The 22,647-nt window shown below is 41.5% G+C and overlaps 1 protein-coding gene across 8 annotated transcripts in view; it reads right to left on the reverse strand.

Annotated features, from left to right (window-relative positions):
• MCF2L (MCF.2 cell line derived transforming sequence like) overlaps window positions 1-22,647 on the reverse strand; it is a 109,817-nt gene that overhangs the window by 64,930 nt on the left and 22,240 nt on the right. The window contains exon 1 of one of the 8 annotated variants that reach the window (XM_082218560.1): window positions 10,139-11,248. The exons of the other annotated variants lie outside the window; for them this stretch is intronic. Coding sequence (XP_082074686.1) covers window positions 10,139-10,289 — 151 coding nt within the window. The 5' untranslated portion in view covers window positions 10,290-11,248. Of the gene's footprint in view, window positions 1-10,138; window positions 11,249-22,647 lie in introns of those variants that run through there. 8 annotated transcript variants of the gene reach the window in all.

Genomic DNA, 22,647 nt, shown 5'->3' on the forward strand with positions numbered 1-22,647 from the left:
CTTTCGCCCAACATGGGGCTCAAACCCACAACCCTGAGATTAAGAGCCTTGAGCTCTACCAACTGAGCTATCCCTGTGCTAGGTTTTTTGTCTTTTCTCAAAGTAACAGAGCTATCCACACATCTGTTTTGTTTTTTTTTAAATGCACTTGCTATACACTTTCAGAGACTGTACACAATAGGTCAGAATAGTCAATCCATAAAGCTTATGTTATACATGCAGATCAATAAGATTACAGCAGGCAATGTGAAATTAGAATGCCAGATGAAGACCTGAGAGACCAGGGTTCAACTCGCCATTCAGCCATAAACCTCACTGGGTGACCTTGGGCCAGTTACTGCCTCTCAGCTTAACCTACTCACAGGGCTGTTGTAGGGATTAAATGAGGAAGAGGAGAAGCATGTACACCACCTTGACTTCCTTGGAGAAAAAGGTGGGATGTAAAGAAAACAGAACAAAATAAAATAAATTGTAGTGATATGTGTAAAAGGACTTTTTAAAAAGATGCCCAAGGTTCAAGTATGCCTATGAACTTTCACCCATTAAACGTTAAGCAAAGTCTTACTTCACTTGATCCTTTTAGGTAATTGCTGCAGGGGCAGATTACCTGTTAATTAGTGACCTCAAGATTACTTACTAGCAATCTCAAATTCTGTAATACAGATAAACAGGACAGTAAATGAAAGTGACAGAAGCAACTGTTAAATGACTCAAAGAATATAACAGACTGTTTCCCCTCTGCTATCGGAGAAGACTTCTGCCTTTCCAAAGTCACCAGAAGGTCAAGAAATGAAAACATGGTGGGTAACTCAATGATTTATAATTACAACTATCCAAACAGTAACAGTAATGTTTCTTCTTCATTGTACATTTATATCTGGAAAAGCATTCCATTATGTATACAAAATTATGTACAAATTTGTAAGAATCACATTAAGTATAAATTCTACCTAGTTATATTCATGAACAACTTACCCAACAAAGCTACTTTTAATGCCATGAGGAAGTTGCTTGGATAATATAGATTTGATAACAAAAAAGCACAAAAAGAACTGCAGGGAATGAGTGAGCTTCCCATTCCTGATGCTTAATTTTCTATAACTGGAGGAGAGGGCATCAGCGACAGCAGAAGGGAGACAGATGATGTTTCAGGCAGCCCACCTGAAACATAGTGGGGGAGAGATAAGACCACAGAATGCAAACCTGACAGTTCAGCTGGCAATCCATTGTTATCATATTATGGTTGTCTTTATCCTTACTGTTGTAGAAGGGCTTGTCTAAAAACTTCAAGAAACCAACAGGAAACCTCATTATCTTCCATGCTTCACATAGAAACTTAATAGAGATGAACAGATGAAACATCTTGCCAAAGGCTATATAACTCACCTGCGGCTAAGAAGAAGAGAGCCCAGAATTGTACGACTTGTGGTAGACAATAATGTATATGGTTTTTCAACCAGCAGATGTTTAAAGTTCTTAAAATTCTGCACAGAAGGCAGTCCGCCTGCCATCCACAATACCTCCGATGACACATCCTTGAGACCTTGCTTAGAAGCCCCACCTGACAAGCTGAAAGTTTGCAAAAGCCCAGCCCTTACTGGAACATGGTGCCTGCACACCTCTCATGGTCCCTTCTCCCAACAAGAGATACTGTCTTATTTCTGATCGACACCAGCAGCCGCCAATCACACGCCCAATTGCCGCAGCAGGGCCCAATCACCAACAGCCATTGCCACAGCAGTGACCAATCGTCAGCGGACATTGCTGCAGAAGCCTATCACCCACAATAACACCAGTGACAATCTACTACTCAAGACAGAAATCATTTCCACCATCCCCCTCTGCACTACCCATGTATAAGACCCCAATTTGTAAGCATTGTTTCAAGGTAAAAAAAATCATCTTATAGACGGAAAAGTACGGTACATCCAACCCACTATTTGGGGTCGTGTCCAATGTCCATTGACACTACAGCTCGTCCATGGGTTGTACACTTGGCAAGAAGAGAAAGAAAGGACTCTCCTTCCTTAGAGGTTATTAAGCACACTGCTGAACCCCCACAAACCATTAATATAGTTTGTATAAGTTAAGAGAAAAATCAGGCACTGGGTTTCTTTCCAGCTCTTTAAAAGAATATGTAAATGATGTGTATGGTTGATTTTGGGCCATTTTCTTTTCTCTCTCTCTTTTGTACTTCTGCTGTGCTATGATAGATGTGGCTACACTGCCGTGTGTGCTTCCTCCCTCTTGAACCATTATAGCATTTGCTCAGTGTCAAATAAGGCTAGAAATCCGATGCTGTGGGATTTACTCAAATACCCATGTGGTTAGCCTAAACGCTTAAGACACATTATTTGACCTTACTATAAAATAGCCAACAGAAGCATCAATATAACTTTTCAGTGTGATTTGTTTTTTAATGTTGCAAACATTTGTAAAGTTGATTCCTATTCAAAACAATGCAAATTTCCTGGATTCTTTTCTAGGACATCAGGGTGGAGATTTAGCTTGCGGTTCTGATTTGGCCCACTAAGTCCTGGTGCACATGGGTGGCGTGACTTATGGCAAACAGGGGTTGAAATTAGTCTGCACTCACTTCAGCATTTATGCCATGGATCAAATCATCTAGGCCGCTCCCCAATGAAACAACTGGACGAAGCAGGGAGGGACTGATTTGTATTACAGTGATACCTCATGTTACATACACTTCAGGTTACATACACTTCAGGTTACAGACTCCGCTAACCCAGAAATAGTACCTCGGGTTAAGAACTTTGCTTCAGGATGAGAACAGAAATCGTGCAGCGGCGGCACGGCAGTAGCGGGAGGCCCCATTAGCTAAAGGTTAAGAACAGTTTCAGGTTAAGAACGGACCTCCGGAACGAATTAAGGACTTAACCTGCTGGATCAGGCCAGTGGCCCATTTAGTCCAGCATGCCTACAGGAAGCCGGCATTCAGGATCTGAGTTCAACAGCACTGTTCCCCCCTCCAGTTTCCACCAACTGGTTTTCAGAAGGATTTCTGCCTCTGATTAAGGTGGTAAGACTGCACAGAAAGGGGACAGGGAATCAATGGTTCTCCAGTTGTTGTTGGCATTCACAGCTCCCAGCCTGCCTAGCCAATGATCTGGGATGATGCAAGTCGTAATTCAACAACAAATCCAACCATGGCTGGGAAAAGTTGTCACAAGAATGAAGCCAAGCAGCCTCCTGCTCTTCACCATGGAACAGGCACGGAGCAAGACACTTCAGTGTACATTAACCATCCCCACCCCCCAAATAAACCCCACAAACTTTCACTTAAACATTGTTATGGGAGCTCCAGAAAAATGCTACGATGCATTTCTTATAGAATTGGGGTGGGGTTTGTTTTACACCAAATTATGAATGGGAAACATGGCCCCTAAATCAGCTGTTGCCAGCTACATTGTGTAAAGGAAATGAACTCTGGCACTTAAACCCACTAAATAAAGACTGAGCATGTAAAGCTATAAGCTGAAAGTAATTAAATCTATATGTTAACTATGCACTTGAAAAATATAAGCCTACAAAACGTCTCACCGGTCATAAAATATGCATAGCAGCATGGCAGTATACTTGTCTACTCTGTTAATCCAAAAGGAAGCATAATCTTACCTCTACTATTCTGTTTCGATCCCAAACTTTAGAACAATGGTTATTCTTTTTTTACTTTTGACTTTCCTAAGGTGCTTCCTGTTTTAGTCCTGCATGCAAGTAATGGGTGTGCAGGAACAAGAGCCACCCCTTTCCACACTGTTGTTTACACTGCTGCTTCTTTATGTACTTTCATGCTGAGTATGGGTGGGGTAACACAAACATTAAAAGAAAATGCAACAGGAAATGATATTGTTTAGAAAAGGCATTTTGCTTTAGTCTCCTACATGTCATATTCCACTGTTGTCATTTTAGAATAGTATGCCCTACGTAGTACACCAGTCTTCAGCCATTCAAAATCATTTGCAGCATCAAATATTCAAGGCATACAATACAGCAGCAGAGGAATTCCCAGCCTATTATGCACCCAAATCTTTTCATTTATGATTATTTGCCTTGTTAGGTTTGCAGCTTCTACTAGGAGTCCATTTCCATTTCCTTCTCTGGTTTGTCTCTTACTTTTCACTGTGAATGTCTATTGGTTGTCATTTGTTCCAGCTGACCCGAAACCCATCAGTGATTTGTTTTTTATATCCCCAGTGCTATTTGGGGTCCATTTTAACTCCAGTCTTCTGATGGGTTTTCCAGTCTTGGGTAAGGCATGGAACCAACATTATTCCTTTCTTCCCTCCATGCCATTTTTCCATTTGCACCCATATCTTAGCTGCATTCCTTTCTTTCTTCCCTTCCATGGCTTTGCTTGGTACTGTTTGGGGGATGGAATCAGTGACAGAGCACACTTTGCATGTAGAATGTCCCAGGCTCAATACCTTGGCTTAATATCTCCTTTCTTTCTTTTTTAAAGACAAAGGTGGACTGTAATGTGACACCCCTGACCTAGAACTGAAAGAGCTCCTGCCAGAAAGAATAGACAATACGGACTAATAATCCTACCCAGTTTCCAATACAGTGGTACCTCTGGATGTGAACAGGATCCGTTCCAGAGCTCCGTTCGCATCCTGAAGTGAACGCAACCCGTGTGTGCGATTTGCCACTTCCGCGCATGCGCGTGACGTCATTTTTACCGTCTGCACATGCGCAAGTGGCGAAACCCAGAAGTAACGTGCTCTGTTACTTCCGGGTCACCACGGAGCGCAACCCGAAAATACTTAACCTGAAGCTACTTCAACCCGAGGTATGACTGTTTTCCTATACAGTGGTACCTCGGGTTACAGACGCTTCAGGTTATAGACTCTGCTAACCCATAAATAGTACCTTGGGTTAATAATAACTTTGCTTCAGGATGAGAACAGAAATCGTGGTCCGGCGGAGCAGTGGCAGCGGGAGGCCCCATTAGCTAAAGTGGTGCTTCAGGTTAAGAACGGACCTCTGGAACGAATTAAGTACTTAACCCGAGGTACCGCTGTATGTAGCTGTGCTACTTGAAAGAGATTCAAGGACCAATTAATTTTGTTCCCTTTACTCCTGTGATCAATATGTGGTGCAGGGATAGCAAACATGCTGTCCTTAAAATGTTGTGGTCTTATTACCCCTGACAATTACATCATGCTGGCAGGGGCTGATGGGAGTTGTAGTCCATAACATTTGGAAGGCACCATGTTGGCTGCCACTGATGTAGCAAGAAACCAGCATTGTGCAGTCTGGTCTCTCTAGGCTTGACTCAAGCAAAAAGACATAGCAGCTTGCAGCCTTCTCCCAGCTGCACCCTATACAGTGGTGCCTCGCAAGACGAAATTAATTGTTCCGCAAGTCTCTTCGTCTTGCGGGTTTTTCGTCTTGCGATGCACGGTTTCCCATAGGAATGCATTGAAAATCAATTAATGCGTTCCTAGGGAAACCGCCTTCAGACCAGGTCCGGGGACAGTCTGTCCCCGGACCTCTTCTGAAGGCTGGGGGGGGGGGGACAAGGGCTTTTCTTCCCACCCCCAGCATTTTAAAATTCTCCGCTGTCCGGGCAATCTTAAAATGCTGGCGGGCGGCATTTTAAAATCGCCCCGGGACAGCGGAGGACTTCTCCGCTGTCCGGGGCGATTTAAAAGCCCCTGGGAAGGCAGGCAGGGGGACAAAGACTTTTGCCCCCCGCCAGCCTTCAGAAGGTGTTCCCACCCACCCCGCCCCGCTTCGGAGCACCGTTCCGAAGCGGGGCAGTGGGGGAAGGTGTTCCCACCCCCCCGCCCCGCTTCGGAGCACCGGGAGAAGCGATCTCCCCGCAGCCCCTTGCTTCAAAAGAGGTCCGGGGGCAGCGGGAAGCGCTTCGCACTGCCGCCGGACCTCTTTTGAAGCAAGGGGCTGCAGGGAGAAGCGATCTCCCCGCAAACCCTTGCTTCAAAAGAGGTCCGGGGGCAGCGGGAAGCGCTTCCCGCTGTCCCCGAACCTGGGGCTGCGGGGAGATCGCTTCTCCCCGCCGCCCCTTGCTTCAAAAGAGAAGACCCGCTGTCCCCGGGGCAAGCTTTGTTTTGCGAAGCAAGCCCATAGGGAAATTCGTCTTGCGAGGCAACTCGGAAACGAAAAAACCTTTCGTTTTGCGAGTTTTTCGTCTCGCGAGGCGTTCGTCTTGCGGGGTACCACTGTACTGCAGTATTGCAGCAGTAACTTCCAAGCTTGTGAGAAAGGGACATTGCAGTTCTATTTAACAGCACCACCCTGTGCAGCAGGTAGTAAAGGTGCAGTCAAAATAGGGTTGGGTGTTCCTGAACACTGAAAAAAATACAGACAGTAGTTGAAAGCAGCATGGAAGTTTCGAAGTTTATAGATTTGTTTACTACATACAAATAAAATAACATGCTCAATTACATCACTCTCTAAGTAAGGGGTGGGGAACCTGTGGCTCACCAGGCTCGACTAAATCATTCACCACTGGACATGGTGACTGGGGACGATGGGAATTGCAGAACAACAACATCTCAATGGGCAGAAGTTACAGCACCCCTGCTCTAGGGCATCAGAAAATTTCCTGGGACAGACTGAAAATTTCCTAGAAAACCGACATCACAGTACACTGCATTAAATTGTTTTAAGCAAGCTGGTACAGAGGCAAGTTGCAGAAACACACATGAAAGTGCATGCACACAAGAGCAAATTTGACTTGTGCATCTTCCTACAAGATACATAGAAACTGCTCCTTTGCAGAGGAGTGAAAAGCAGCAATACCAAGTCAGTAGTAGATTCTCATCCCAACTCATTATTGAGGTGTGTTTGGCTCTTATCTAGAACCCAGCAAAACAATTATGGCATTATTAAGCTTATGGACTAAGCCTGTGGTACTCCCTTGCAAACAGTATTTCAAAGAATGAAAACATTATTTCTATTTAATAAAGAACCCAATTGCAAAGTGAAGGGGTTTAGATGGATTTATACTCCCCAAACAGATACTTGACGGGCACAATTGTTCCTTGAATTACACAAAAATGTCATCTCAAATGAATGTTTGTGTCAACATAGCCTGTGGTGACTGGAACCCCTTAAAAAATAGTCACCTGTAACCTCTGGCCTTGTACTCTGGCAAAATTAATGAAACCTCTGTAAATTATTAGAAGAGTGGGATTGGCAGAAAATTGTATAGTAAAAATTCACCTCAGCAAATGCCAGAAGCTACAAGTATCTGCCTGTTACCTGCCATATAAGCGAGTCTAAGTGATATAAACACTTCAATCCTCACATTCTGCTACAAAATCAAATTTCTTTTACTTACCTTGAGCCATAGAAACTAGCCAGGAGCTGCAACTCAAAAAAACACTATAGCTTTCCATTTCTTTAACTGAAATCACAATACAATGCATCTTCACCCAACCTAACAAGGAGCAAAATATTTCCTCTTCCAACAGATCATGCTTATTTGATCTGGCTTTACTTTTTGTGTGTGGAATGACCTTTGTTCCTTTTATTATCAAAAGTTGGACAAAGTTACTACGCAATTCCATCACCACCACCCATCGTTGCTGTCTGCTATTTTCTCTTTAGTTATAAAATTGTCTACAGTCACCCAGGATGTTTACATAAAGCAGAGGTACCTAACAACTGGGTTACTACAAACCAGGCCTTTAAAACTTCAGGACAGGCTTCAGATCTGAAATAGTACAAGATACTGATACTTTTTGGCTTTACCTAATCCAGAAAAATGTATGAACCACTTAAATAGCTCTCTATTTATTTACACAAACAAATTTGCAGATAAAATACAGCTACAAACTACAAAACAATTTAAAAAACATATATACATAGAACTATGATCACTGAAGCAAAGATTTTAAAAATCAGTAAAACTTTAAAAGAAATATAGGTAGCTAAAGTATTAGGTCTGGGTAGATTTGCCAGCACAAAAACCTTTTCAGCAGGCACCTAAAATAATATCACAAGGGCTTCTGCCTAATGTCAATACATTGCAGCTCAGTGATCTTGTGTAAACTCTAACACAGACAGGAAAAGATGTTTTCAATAGAAACACGTTTGTCCTAGGGGAGCACTCGCTGTCAATGTGAATAGAGTTATCAAATGTAATTTGCCGAGTTTGCAAAGGGTGAGGCAGGTTACCTGGTGCCAAACAACATTTATTATTCAGGAAATACCTGAGCGTCTTCCTGAGCCTTTGGAAAAATATAATGACAATATGTAAATTAATTGCTTTTAGTGAACTGTAATTATGCAGCAATGACTGGTTTTCCTCATGATGGAGGAAAATGTATAAAATGCTGGAACTGAAAGAACTTTCATTAAAATATATTGCAAGAAAAAGAATCTCTTCCTTTTCCAACCTGCAGGCGTTGAGTGTGGTTATGTAGTCAAAACAATGTTAAACACACATAAGAGTTCAACGGGGGTGGGGGTAGCCCTCCCACCAATGTGTCGTACTCCTGATTCCCACCTTTCGTTTTTTGATAGAAAGGAAGTTTCTAGCATTTGTAGAACATGAAATAATATGAGACACCTACCAAAACTAGTATGAAATGAAGGAATCACATGCACCTTCGAGGTTACTTGGCTGTGTTTTATTGATGGCCTTAGCCAAAACCTTAGCCAAATTTGTTGAGTAGATATTTTATTATTCCAAGGTACCTGCTGTCCAGTCATGTGAGAATCAGATTTAAACACACTCAGGGACTAATAAAACACATTTGCAAGAGACAGGTGAAATAAGGCCATTATCTTGAAAGCAACAAAAGGAGTCTACTGAATTGGATACCTTACACAACCTCGTGAAACAGTACCACATCCTTTGAACCTCAGGCCTACTCTAAAACAGAGGTTAAAAGGAACAGCTGTTAATCTCTATTCAGTACTGGACCCTGAGGTTGACTTAATTCACTCCTGAGCAAGATCAACAGGTGTTTCTCAAAAGCCTATTATAAAATTAATAGTGAGGGGGTGGGGATGATCCTGACTGAATAAAAAATAATAATCTGATTTTCACAGTCTAAAATTACTGCTAAACATATGAGGCAGTGCCTATTAAAATAGGGCTTCGTCTTTCATAGCAGAATGTGATTTCATCAGTGGTGCAAAAAGTCAAATTCATTAAAACAAATCCTAGGCTGGAAATTTGTCCAAGGTCTATTTACAGCCACCATACCCTTGTCAGCTGACAAAACCAAGCCAATATGTATGTGTGTATTTCCTCCCCCAACCCCCAAGCAGGTCACTGAGCAAAGACAGTTCAAATATTTTGAACAAAACCCTACCCAGATTGTAGTCCTAGATGTAAATCATGGTCACTTGTGAACCCAATTTTGTAAACAAGATTGCAACTCAGAACTGGAAGCAAATAATGGATATTTATCTCTGCCATTCAGCCTCTGAATTAAATGCTCCTGGTGGCTTTGTCTCTACACCAATTATTGTAAGCCTTTAAGGCAATTAAGTACTAAACACAAGTTAAGGTGTATTTGGATGGACACTTACTTACACACACCTCAGATATGAAATCTAAAAAGCACTCCTGTTATATTGCAGGGCACATACAATATCTGACATTTGTGGAAAGGTTAGGTGGGGTTAATTGCATGTACTTTTTTCCAGACTGTGAAATGTACATTGTCACAAACAATTACTTTCTAAACAAGAATTATTTATACAATGCATAGTTTACATACCACATAAAGGGTGACATTCATTGCTCGTAATACTGTGACTAAAAGTATAGGTGGAATATTTTGATATCCATTGAGGCCCATTGAAATGCCATTTCAATCACTAGGATTAAAAGGTTAGGAAAACCTGATCCGATACCTACAAACTCTAAAATATATATTATACTGAACAGACACTTGTTTAAAAACTACTTATTTTTTATTTGTCAGCATCACTTGGGACCATTAAATAAGGTTGTGCTATTACAAGTGCACTAAAACTGAGGAAGGTGTTTCTGTATTTTGAGAGCTTTTAAAAATAAAAGAAAAGAATAATGTAGTAAAAGTAGTGTCTGGCACATACAAGAATTGCCATGTGAGTCAGACACTTATATTCTGGAACATTGGTTACAAATGATTATTCTGAAATCAAATCTTACCAGAATAGGCGTGGCGTGGGTAATTTCGCCCATGCCTCTTTGTCAGAGACCGCTGTACTGCTGAAGAAACACTGTGAAAGACGTGGTTCACTCTGCGCAGAATTCGGAAAGGATTTTCTTGTCCTTCTCTTGCATATCCACGTTGCGACATTGTGCTACTGCCACATGAAACTTTTTTAAAAAATGTTTCATACAAAGAGAACCCACAATATCTTTTTCTTGTAGCCTTTAATGTTCACTCCAGTGCTACTTAAAAAGGTAGCATTTTAAAAAAGTTGTCCAGGACTTTAGCATTTGGAGATGAAGGGTAACTCTTTGTATTTCACTTCTCATTAATAAATGAAACAATAAAAGACTTGGCGGATTTAACTGCCGGTAATTCACTCCAGTTTTGATCGCAGCGACAATTTCTTGATGCACCTAAATTACACTGTATACTGCTAAATGTATTTTACAAAATGTAACTAATATATTGATGCACGGAACACATTCACTGCCTCTCCTCTTCAGTTGCTGTTACGTAAAGCCAGAAATCTACATGAGAAATAATACTGTACAGAAATTTCTGAGTAGCTAACTTCTGTTCTTGGATCCAGGTGTGTTTTCAGTCAAAACCCATCATTTTTAGAAGAGGTCATAACCAGTTTTATAGTCCATCTCCTTGCCACATAGCTCTCCCACAATATTAGAGAGTTTTCCTTCATTTCCAAATCGCCTCTACCATTATTTACATATTTGCAATCTCCTTCTTAATGCCCAGGGGTATTCTGCAATTACCAAGCAACGTCTTAGGCTTCCACTGTAGAAGGGCACATGGAGTTTCTCTTCATAAATTCATGTCAGCAGCCAGCCAGGCAGAAATCTATTGCTTAAATTGCTAAACTTTCAGCTCCCACATTTGCCCCATCAGGTTTGTCTCTTCCCCTCTCCTTGAAGTTTGCACTGTTCTGCTGCTTTCAACAGGGCAGAATAAAATAGCAAGGCTAAGTAGGATGCTATAAACAAATTATGCACCTTTCCTGTAACAGGTCCTCTTTTTAACTGCTGCTGGAGCCCCAAGAAACTGAAGATACTGCAGCTGAGCTCTTCAAAGTCAGAATGGCTTTTTCCTCAAAGCATTCAAAAGGGAAAAAGCTAAGAGGACACTTCCCAAGGAAATTCAAATAACACACAAATTACAGCGGGAAGGAAGGGAGGGAGACCACTGCTGTCTTAAACCATACCAGGAAGTTCTGCATTGTCTCTTCATCTTATTTAATACAGAAGAGAGAGAGAGGGGGCGGGAAACTGATTATGTTGCTTTACTTGGCAAGAACCCCTTTCTGTGAGAGACATTTGGCTAACTTAACTGTGGGTGTGTTCAGATAACTCGTATTTTCCCACAACAGCACACTGATGCTCGCAACTACTGTGCAGTGTGATTTTCAGAGAAGTATGTACAGGTCCAACAAAACACTGGACTCAGGAGCGAATATTAACAATTTGAGAAACACAGGTCTTCACACTTTGTAATACATATGCATCTTTTGAAACTTTTTCATCAGTTAGTAACAGGAAAACCACAATGCACGAAGCAACTCAGCTGTTTCTTTGTGGCTTACAGAATCCAAGGTATTTTTTGGATCGTATGGTCCACGCACAATCAAAGGCAACTAAATGAAGCTCTTTGGAATGTAATAACACTCTTCGTCAGAGAATATTAAGCATGTGGAAGCTGTGGCTGGATGGTTACATGGGAGCCGGTTGAAGTTAAATCCTTCGAAGACAGAGGTCCTCTGGCTGGGACGGGATGATATGAGATTGAGGGGGCAACTCCCATCTCTTGCGGGGGTGCAATTAGTGCCAGCACTGTCCGTTAAGAGTTTGGGTGTAATCTTCGATACCTATGGAGGCGCAGATTACAGCTATAACAAAGGTGGCATTTTTTCATCTCCGCCAAGCTAAGCAGTTGGCTCCTTATCTCTCTCGCCCTGACCTAGCCCCTGTGATCCACGTGACGGTCACCTCCAGACTGGATTATTGTAACTCGCTCTACGTGGGGCTGCTCTTGAGACTGACCCAGAAACTCCACTGGGTGCAGAATGCCGCGGCGAGACTCCTTATGGGGTCTTCACTGCGAGATCACATTCACCCGGTGCTATACCAGCTGCACTGGCTCCCGGTGGAGTACAGGATCAGGAGGTTTAAGGTGCTGGTTTTAACCTTTAAAGCCCTATACGGCCTAGGACCCTCGTACCTACGGGACCGCCTCTCCTGGTATGTCCCACAGAGGAACCTACGGTCTGCAAATAAAAACATCCTGAAGGTCCCAGGCCACAGAGAGGTTAGGCTGGCCTCAACTAGAGCCAGGGCTTTCTTGGCTGTGGCTCCAACCTGGTGGAACGCTCTGTCACAAGAGACTAGGGCCCTGCGGGACCTGACATCTTTCCGCAGGGCCTGCAAGACAGAGCTGTTCCACCAGGCCTTTGGTCAGGGCGCAGCCTGACTCCCTCCTCTGGCAATCTGCACAGAAGTTTGCTTAACGGTTGCCATCAATTTGATTTTAATTAATTTTATAATGGAATGTTTTTAGAATGTGGGATTATTTGATTGTTGTTAGCCGCCCTGAGCCCGGCTTCGGCTGGGGAGGGCGGGATATAAATAAAAATTATTATTATTATTATTATTATTATTATTATTATTATTATTATTATGTGTTCCTCAACACAAGACTTATTGCAGAAAGTAGTTAAAAGCAGTTTTTAAAAAAGTCACTTTGTTCCTACAGTTGTTCTTAAATATCCATTGTGAAGAGAAGTCCAGCTTGAAAACACTTCCAATATTCCAATAAGAATCTTTAAAATGGTTTCTGTACTCACTAACTGAACTTGGCTGCCTCACTCTTCTACCTCTCCCCCCCCCCACTTTAAAAATGAAGATTATGGTATAACAAAATGAAAAGTTAGATAAATATGACATGTAAACAGAATTTACTCACAATAGCAAATCACTGTGATTGGCCTGTTATTGTCTAAATTAATGCAAAATAATAAACCAACCAACAAACCTTGCACATCTGGTTAGTAGTATCTTACTGAATTACAAAACAACAAGTTGACAGAAATAATTCAAGTAAGGACCAAGGTTTAGTTCCGGTTTTTAACATGAGATGCATTGTGGCTGAGATATAACTTATTTTTCAGTTTCATGATCCCTATGTACAACATGTTTTTCTGGCTAGAAGAGTACAGATGGCTCTACGAACTGCACATAGGATCACTCAGTGTTGGAAACACCAAGAGGCAAGTAGTTCAGGAACTACTTATCACAACATATTTGCGATACAGTCAAACACATATATGGAACCCTTGCAAACTGATGTGTTGCTGGTTGCAAAACCTTGCAGGTAAGTGTACTTTCCACGTCAGTAGCAACTTCCTATTAGGTGCCAGGTTCGGGTTCAGTTCTTGGCATCTCCAGGTAAAGCTGGGGAACAGCTCTGCCTGACACTCTGACAATCTGTTGCTGATTAGACTACAGTGTGGATGGGCCAATAGTGTTGTATAAAGCAGATTTCTACATTGATTCACACTAGGGCTATGTACACAATGCCATTTACTCTGGCTTCAGTTCACTTTGACTGCTGGCGTTTGGAGTGGAGTACACAAAACGCTAGCCACAATCCATACATATCGTGTAGCTGCTTGAGAAATACTCCTGTTAGATGTGCTTCCCCCTCAAACCAGCTTCCATCCTATTAGAGGATGGAAGCTGCAGTTAAGCTGAGGTGTGTACATTTCAGGCAGCTGGTTTGAGCATGTGCAGATGATGGCACATGCAACGGTGACAGATTCAGTGAACTGGAGCTTGGCATGGGAAAACAAATCAGGTAATGGGCATCAGGTGAAGACATCCCCAACCAGACTCTGCTGTGTGCAGCAATGTAAGAAAGCAACCCAAAATGCAATGGGTAGGGGCGGTGTGTGTGTGTGTGTGTGTAGCCTAGGACTGCTGGTGATTCCTGAACACAGGCAGGAGCAGGGAGAACTTTTTTTAAATCTCTATGGTACAAACATGGTTAGCTTAAAAACACAGATAATCAAAATGGAAGATTACAGAATACTTTCGTTTCCACAAGAAGATGACCTATTGGCATGCTTTGGAAAAAAAGCATAACATTAAACTATAGTGATGATGCAAATTGGCCGTACATTTCATTTCATGTACTCAAGAGTTCTGAGGTGCAAAGAAATTTGTCGCAACAATGATTGTGCCTGCTCAGAAATCTGAAGGAAACAGATGGTGTGACAACATCAAGGGGGGAAAAATAAATATTTTTCTGGCTGCTGATTCCTACTGTTCAAAAATATATCCACTCAGGATTTCTTTTTCAGTCTCTGCCCAACCACCACCAAGCCAATTAGCAGCTTGAAAGACAGCAGTATCCTACCGTGTTAATTGGAAATGCTAAGCAAACTGCACCTGATCTTATCTGTCCCCTGTGCAAAGGGGAGAGTTGGTTTAAGACTTAAACCAACAGGGATATTGAAGGACCAAGCTACAGTGGGGGAAAGCCTTTTTTTTTTTACCTATTCAATAAAAGTCTCATATCCATTTAAAATGCACTTTTCGTGTTCTTTTGAGAAGATAATTGGTTTTTTAAAAAATGAAATAAAAATAAGCTTGAACAAGAGTGGTTCATTTCATGAGCTCTCTGCAGCCTGTTCTCCTAATTCTCTGAATTGGCCTGTATATAAAATGCCACTTGGAAGGCTAGTTCTTCAGACAATTGATTTTCACATGGAACGATCTGTGCATATTGATTTTCTTTTATATACTCAATAGCAGAAATCTCCTTCAATTTAAAATTACCATGCTGCATACGAGCAGGCCTTCTTTTCTGGTGAAGAGGCAAATGATATGATTCTATGATATATATTTGGATTTGTGAAATCCCAGTTTTTTCTAGCGAAGATTTCCAAGGCAAAAATGGCATGCCTGGTTCAGCTCTAGCTGGCTTAGTTTAATCAAATATGCTTTTTGTTCTAAGTAAAAATTAGTTTAGTCATCTATGATTAGTCCTAAACTGAAGATTTGCATGAAAAGTAAATCACACATGCCACTTCAGTAGACAGGCATAAGAAGGATCAGTTTAGAAGTGCTAGCTGGCAATGTTTCACTTTCAGGCCTTCAAAGCCATTTCTTTAATGTAAACCATAGAAAACTAACCTATGTTATGTTAAAGAGTGTAAAATTTATAAAAAGTGCCTTTTCCGTAAGAGATTTTATAGAACTGTTAGTTCAATACTACAAAGCAACAGAATTGAAAACTATTTTTAAGTGTTATATCCACCATTTTGAAGACTACTATACACCTTCCAGAACATTTGCTATTGTGAAAACTCATTTTTTCCCCTAAAGCATATTCCCTCCCACTTTTGATTAAGGAGGCAGTAGAACAAAATACTTTGTTCGCTTAAAACAGCAAGCCAGAAATACAAAGAATATTTCAGAATAGGTAGTATTTTCTTCCTTAAATATCACAGGATTTAAAAAAGAACATCTGCCACACTGCAAAACATAATTAATGTAACAAATATTACTCACTTTTTGTTCTAGGTGAGAAAACCACCTTAACAGTAAATTTGTTTTGCACCATCATTTTAATACCGTATTTGGCAGACAGCTGAATGTAGGATTTTCCCACTGTAAAGTGAAAGTCTGTTTACTTGCTTTTCAGAAAAGGTAGCAAGGTGCTTTTTTTTTTGCCTGGAAAGCTAGTTGCTAGGTGTTTTGTTGATTCAGTTGATGATACTTACGTCTTTGGTATTTGTTTTATGGTAGATACATTACTTTCTTATACTCCTTAAGCTACTTTGATATTTAGAAAAAATGGCATAAAGTCTTTAAAATAAATACGACTTTTCCCACACAATTGTTCTGCAAAGTTAGCAAAACATCTCAGCTGCACAAAGGGAGGTCAAGTTTATTTCTTTTTAACATAAAAAACAAACCAGCATTGAATTTCTATGGCCTTTTGTACATCATTAAATGCAACAGAAAGCACTACCACATCACACAGTTGAGAATCAAGATTGAATGTGTCAGTCTACACCCCCAAAGAAGTCTCAAAATAGGGGCACACAGTGATAAAGCTATTTTTAAAAAATAAAAAATAAAAAAGCCCAGTCGGAAAATTTCAAATATGAAACAGTTATGAAACCTGCATTTGTTTTAACTTGATTAGTTAAGCAGAGAATCCTATAACAAAGGAGGAGGATACAGAAGCCATTTCCTCAGAGGAAAGCAAAGCAAACAGAAGCAAAAAAGCTTTGGGTGAGAAAGGTGTCTAAAAATAAATGGCAGTTCTGATTAGGTGAGAACCAGACATTATGTCTACAGAGTTTAAAGGAGCTGGTTTTCATTCAAGTTGTACAAGGAGAAGCCAAAGTGACTTTCATTCAGCCAGCTGACGGTCAAGGACTGCTGGGACTGCCTCTATTTGGCAAAACCACATTTCAAAATAGTGTGCCTCTGCGTCGGCAGCAGAGCTTTACAAGCAATACCCCGAGAATCCTCTTCTCTAGTTCTAAGAAGAATCAGAAGAAAAAAGAATGTGCATAGATGAATCATAAAAATGTAAGATGAGCCCTGCAGGATCAGACCAAAGGCACATCCTAGCCCTATTATTCTTGTTTTCACAGTGGCCAACCAAATGCCCATGGAAAGTGTGCAAGCAGGAACTGACTGCAACAGCACTCTTCCCAGCTGCAGTTCCTAGCGGTTGGTATTATGTGGCATATACTACCTCCAGTGTTAGAAACTCAAAGCTAGGTGCCAAATGGCTCCTTAAACCAAGGTTGCAACTGCCAAAATGGAATGTCTAGCTACCATATTTGGGCAAGACAACTCTAAAGCCTTATTTTTCCAAAGGATGGACTGACTGTGATTGGTTATCAGTTAAAACACCTGGCTAGTTCATACGGCAACCTTGAACTGGGTTAGGAGCTCTGGGAACTTACAGGAGAAAAGTCACTTGATCCAGGGACATTCTTGCACCTGCTCAGAAAAAGCATTTTTGGTTCCAGAAATTCATTCCGATTGTGCAGATGAAATGTAACGGATAGAATTCTACAGGATGGGGCATTAGTTTGGGAAAACGGTCTAGAACCAATGATCCTCAGATGGTGGAGATGTCAGGAGCTAACCTGGTGCCCGGGCATATCCACTTGGGCAGAAGTGGTCAAAAGCCAGGTGCAAAATGCACCCACTGACTGGCTACAGTGGAACAAGAAGATAGCCATAACAGCTAGTAGCCAAAGATACAGTGGTACCTCGGGTTAAGAACTTAATTCGTTCCGGAGGTCCGTTCTTAACCTGAAACTGTTCTTAACCTGAAGCACCACTTGAGCTAATGGGGCCTCCCACTGGCGCCGCCGCGCAATTTCTGTTCTCATCCTGAAGCAAAGTTCTTAACCTGAGGTACTATTTCGGGGTTAGCGGAGTCTGTAACCCGAGATACCACTGTAGCCTTATCGTTCATCAACTGATAAACGAAGTGAAGAAATATTTTGTTTTGTCTCTTCACGATTATTCTCAGGCGACCTGGTCAATTCAAACGCTTGATCACAAATAACGATAAAGTATGTAAGAGGAAACAGCAGTAAAGTTGTTGGGATCTTTCATCTCTTAATAACATTTCTTGCAGCTGAACCACATCAGAACTAGTCCTATAATTAAACAGAGGAAGCTACCTCAGGCAGTAGTTGTGGTAGTACCCCCTCACATACCACCATTGCATTCCCCCTGAGACCCACACCCCAAGATAGCCTGTTGGTCCTCAGATATGATAGAATACAGTGGAACCTCGGAAGCTGAACGCCTTTGAACTCGAACGTTTCAGCTCTTGAACAATCGAAACCTGGAAGTAATTGTTCCAGTTTTCAAACAATTTTCGGAAGTTGATTGTCCAGCGTGGCTTCCAATTGGATACAGGAGGCCGTGCCTTGGTTTTCAAATTGTTCCGGGAGTAAAACGGACTCCCGTTGGAACGGATTAAATTAAAAAACCAAGGTACGACTGTATTCTGTTCAGTCACACAGATCCAAGTCAATATTCAACAACCACTCCAGTCAGATTTTGCACAGACACCCCCCCCCCCGGCAATTATGTTGTGTATTTTGGGTTTTTTATGTTGTAAACTGCCCTGTGATCTCCAGGATGAAGGGAGGCATATAAATCTAATAAATAATAATGCAGAAAATGAGAGGTGTCTCCAATCCCACCCCAGGTCAAAGTCAAGCTGCTAAAATCCAATGTGGTCGCTTTCTTAAGTCTGAAGTCATTTGGGCACTGCCTGACGTGTAAGGGAATGTCCAGAGAACATTTTCACTTCTATTAGATATACTGCAACAGATCTGCTCTGTTTCAGCAACTACCAATAGGATGCCTGGCCCTCACAGGTGAGACATTTTTGAAATAGAATCGGGGATCAAATATGTTGCTTGCCTGCAGTCGTGAGGCAAGGAGAAGTAGTAACATGTTACAGGCAAAGACTCAAACTAGAACAGAAAAAGGAACCCTGGAACATTTGGTCACATTCTGGTCCTGCTTGCGTGAAACACTTAGTCATAGTTTAGTATTAAAAAGAGAAGGCATAGAGAGCCTTCAGCTCATGGGCTCCCTCTCCCCATTTGTTCTCCAGCAAGCCCATAAGGAGAAGTTGGGAAACTTTTGTTTCTGTTTTTCATTAACGGAAGCTTGCCATGATTTCTAACCATGGGCAAACTTTTGGCTAATTTTAACTGTGGTTTGCTGAAACAAGCCACCTTCAAACCATGGGTTACAAGTGAGCTTATTCACAAAGTCCCGTTCAAAGTAGCTACAGCTTGTGGTTCAGACGTAATGCCAAACTAACAGAAAATCTTATTGTTCCAATCTCATCATGGCCTTACCAGAAGAAGAAAGGGCAGAGCGCAAAGGTCTTACTGCAGTTCGTTCTTGTAAATGCTAAACCTTTTATTGGCATCACATACAAACATCCAAAACAAATCAAAACAAACCATAGTTTAGCATGACATGCAAATGCAGAATCCTTTACAGTCCCAGTAAGACTGTAATTGAACATTTCTAATTAAACATTTTCCAATGCCTTAAATAGTTTCGAATCTGAATTCAGCATGTTTGGGCAACACAAATTTATGGTTTAAATTCACTCCTTTCCCTACTTACAAACAAAGCAAGCAAGCAAGCAAGGGAGAGTGTATGACCCCCACTCTCTTAAAAGTTGTACAGCTTTGAAATCACACAAGTTGGTGGTGTAGCAATTCATTATGTCTCATTTAGCAAATAATGCATTTTTTAGAAATGGGAAATATAGTAGTGGAAAATTCCCAAATAAAAGGAAGGGAAAAGCAAGGTCTTAGCTCCCCAAGGTTACAGAAAACAATACCAGATGGCAACAACTTCAAATGCATTTGTCAATGCCAAACATGGCTCTTCCCTGACTACAAAGTTCAAGCCAAGCCGTGCTTTTTAAAAGCACAGAAGGAAACATGCCAAAATACATTAGGATGCACCATAGTCAACTATGCTATACAAAATGAGATATAGATATTCAATCAGGTGTACAAAACTCAAAACTAAGTAGTCTAATATGCCCCCAGCAGGCAGGTGGTGGTGGATCTGGCTGGCACATCTCTAAGTGACTTGAAGCAACTGTTTACAAACTCCCAGCAATTTAACAGTAGATATTAATCTAGACCCTGCTAAGTATTGCAGAACCATTATCTGCAACAAGTAGCAGAACATCCATGAAAGACCAAAATGGATGACAAGTTCTGTGGCACTTGTTTTGATGATGAGCCTGAAGACAACACCGTATTTATCAGCATAAATAGGTTGGCATGAGTCCTTTGGAAATATACCAAAGCAGACAAGGAGAAAAAACAACAGCAGCATGATAATGGATAAGTAATTATAAATATTGATGAAATGTTTCAAAGAATGCGCTGGAAAAGCAAGGGTCGCAATTATACATTCCCCCCAGATAGATTATGGTAAACCACAGTCTACCTTTTATGTGAGTTCACCTACATGAGTAATTAAATTAACGGAGAAGATGGGAAATTCCATCCTCCTGGCTCAGTTCCTGATCAGTATAAAGGGTGTTCAAAGGATTATTTCTTCTCTCTTTTCCTTGCTCTCTATTCAACTCAGCTTCATCTGCTGAAGGCCACAAGATCCTGGCTCACAGCCCTGGATGGATTAACTATGAACTTTATTCCAAAATGCTAGGGAACTTTGAAATTCTCAACAAGATGGGCTGGAGGAAGGAAGGCCAAATCTTCAGCTAGGATGGGATTGAAACAGAAAATTGTAATTGTTTTGTCAACTCAACTGTAATGCAATTCTTACACCATTTTTAAACCATAGGAACTTTTATTTCCCTATTCCATTGTGTTAAGTTGCTATCCTTTCCAGATTTCACAGTAACATGCAGATAACAATAAGCCTTAAACTGAAGCACTGGACACTAATAAACCACTTGATTCGTTTCAGATACAGTCTGTGGTATCACACTTTTCTCTCCATCTCTTTGGGTTGCAAATTACCAAATCTGAACCCTGAGTGGAACAGCCATTTAGCATTGGTGCACTGACCAGGAATTGGATGGATTAGATCCCAAATTAATAACAGATCATGGTGTACAAAAATACACTTTTGAGCACTTCAGTTCCTATTGCTTCCAATCACCCTCTATGCACAAAAAACCTATTTCAATCCTCACAGCAATTTTTAAAACAGAGAATGTACACAAATAGATGTTCTCATGAGAGATTGCCAGTGTCAGAATGAATAAGAATTGCACAGTTACATTAAAATTGAAATATGCAGAAGAGCAGCCAATGAAAACAGATGCAAACAACTCCAGTTATTCAAGGTGTTAAAATGAGATCAAGAGTAAATCTGAAACTGTTTGATACCTTAAAGGCCAATCCAAGGGAACGGTTACCCCTCCAGCCTTAGAGGTTTTAATGTGGTCGATGACTTGGGTCTTCCAAGAGAAAATATGCTTTAACAAGTTTTATTTATAGTCAGTGCAGTGCTACAAAAGGTGAGATTTCACAGGAACCAGAACCTGAACATTGCTACAGGGCAGTGAAACTCACCAAACATTACTAGTCTAAAAACAGTCTTAGATCTCAAATTATCACAGAAAGCTTAGTACATTAGAAGTCAACGAAGAAATCACTACAAATCTCCTAGAATTTTACTAGCTACAGCTGATATGTCAGTTACAGACGACCTTGGACAGGAATATTCTGGCCACAGTGATCCATGCACTGGTAACCTCAATATTCGATTACTGGAAGGTGCTCTGTGGGCGGCTATCCTTCAGCCTAGTCCAGAGGCTCAAGGTGGTGCAAAACACACCACTTGAACTGCCTGCTTACTCAGACCCATCACCCATTTCACTTGGCACTCCCCACTCTTAACATCTCCACCCAATCCTCCTTCCTTGCTGCTACCCAACCATCTGAGTTCATCACTGCAGTAGGAATTGTTGCACACTAGATAGAGCATAAAGAAAGCTGATCGCCGAAGAATTGATGCTTTTGAATTATGGTGCTGGAGGAGACTCTTGAGAGTCCCATGGACTGCAAGAAGATCAAACCGATCCATTCTGAAGGAAATCAGCCCTGAGTGCTCACTGGAAGGACAGATCCTGAAGCTGAGGCTCCAATACTTTGGCCACCTCATGAGAACAGAAGACTCCCTGGAAAAGACCCTGATGTTGGGAAAGATGGAGGGCACAAGGAGAAGGGGACGTCAGAGGACGAGATGGTTGGATAGTGTTCTCAAAGCTACAAACATGAGTTTGACCAAACTGCGGGAGGCAGTGGAAGACAGGAGTGCCTGGCGTGCTCTGGTCCATGGGGTCACGAAGCTAACGACCTAACGACTAAACAAGAGATAGAGCCAGTTGCCCACCTAGCTTGCTTCCCTCTGCTCCCCCTGGAAAAGGCAGGCTGGCTGGTGGGCAGGCTGAACCTTGAACAGGAGAACTTCTGTTAGAGCTGAGTGTTTACAGCAACCTTTGGTTGCAGATCCCACTTGTTAAATCGTGAACTGTGGATGGGTTTTTAAATATAACTTCCACAAGGCATTTTACTGGAAGCAGAGATGAGCTTATGTAAATCCCACTCCCTAATGGAATCATCGTTTCCCTCCCCCTTTGGGGTAATTTACATCTGTTAACTAATTGGGATGTCTGTCCCAGAAGCATAGGGACTGTAGTGCTGCTGCAGCAGCAGCAGCAGCAGCAGCAGCAGCAGCAGCAGCAATCTTCTCATTGTTAAAACCACTGCACTATCAACTAGATTCTATGCTGAACTTCACTGCAGCAGCATTAACTCCAGAAGGGGCCAGCTACTATTCAGTTTGGGAGCTGATGCTGATATTGTTGATTGAAAAGTTGGAGATTTTTGCAATAGGAGGAGAAGTATCCTTCCCCATTATAGTTTGGT

This window comes from Podarcis vaucheri, assembly GCF_965113315.1.
Source record: "Podarcis vaucheri genome assembly, chromosome: 4".
In the NCBI taxonomy this organism is placed as follows: domain Eukaryota; kingdom Metazoa; phylum Chordata; class Lepidosauria; order Squamata; family Lacertidae; genus Podarcis; species Podarcis vaucheri.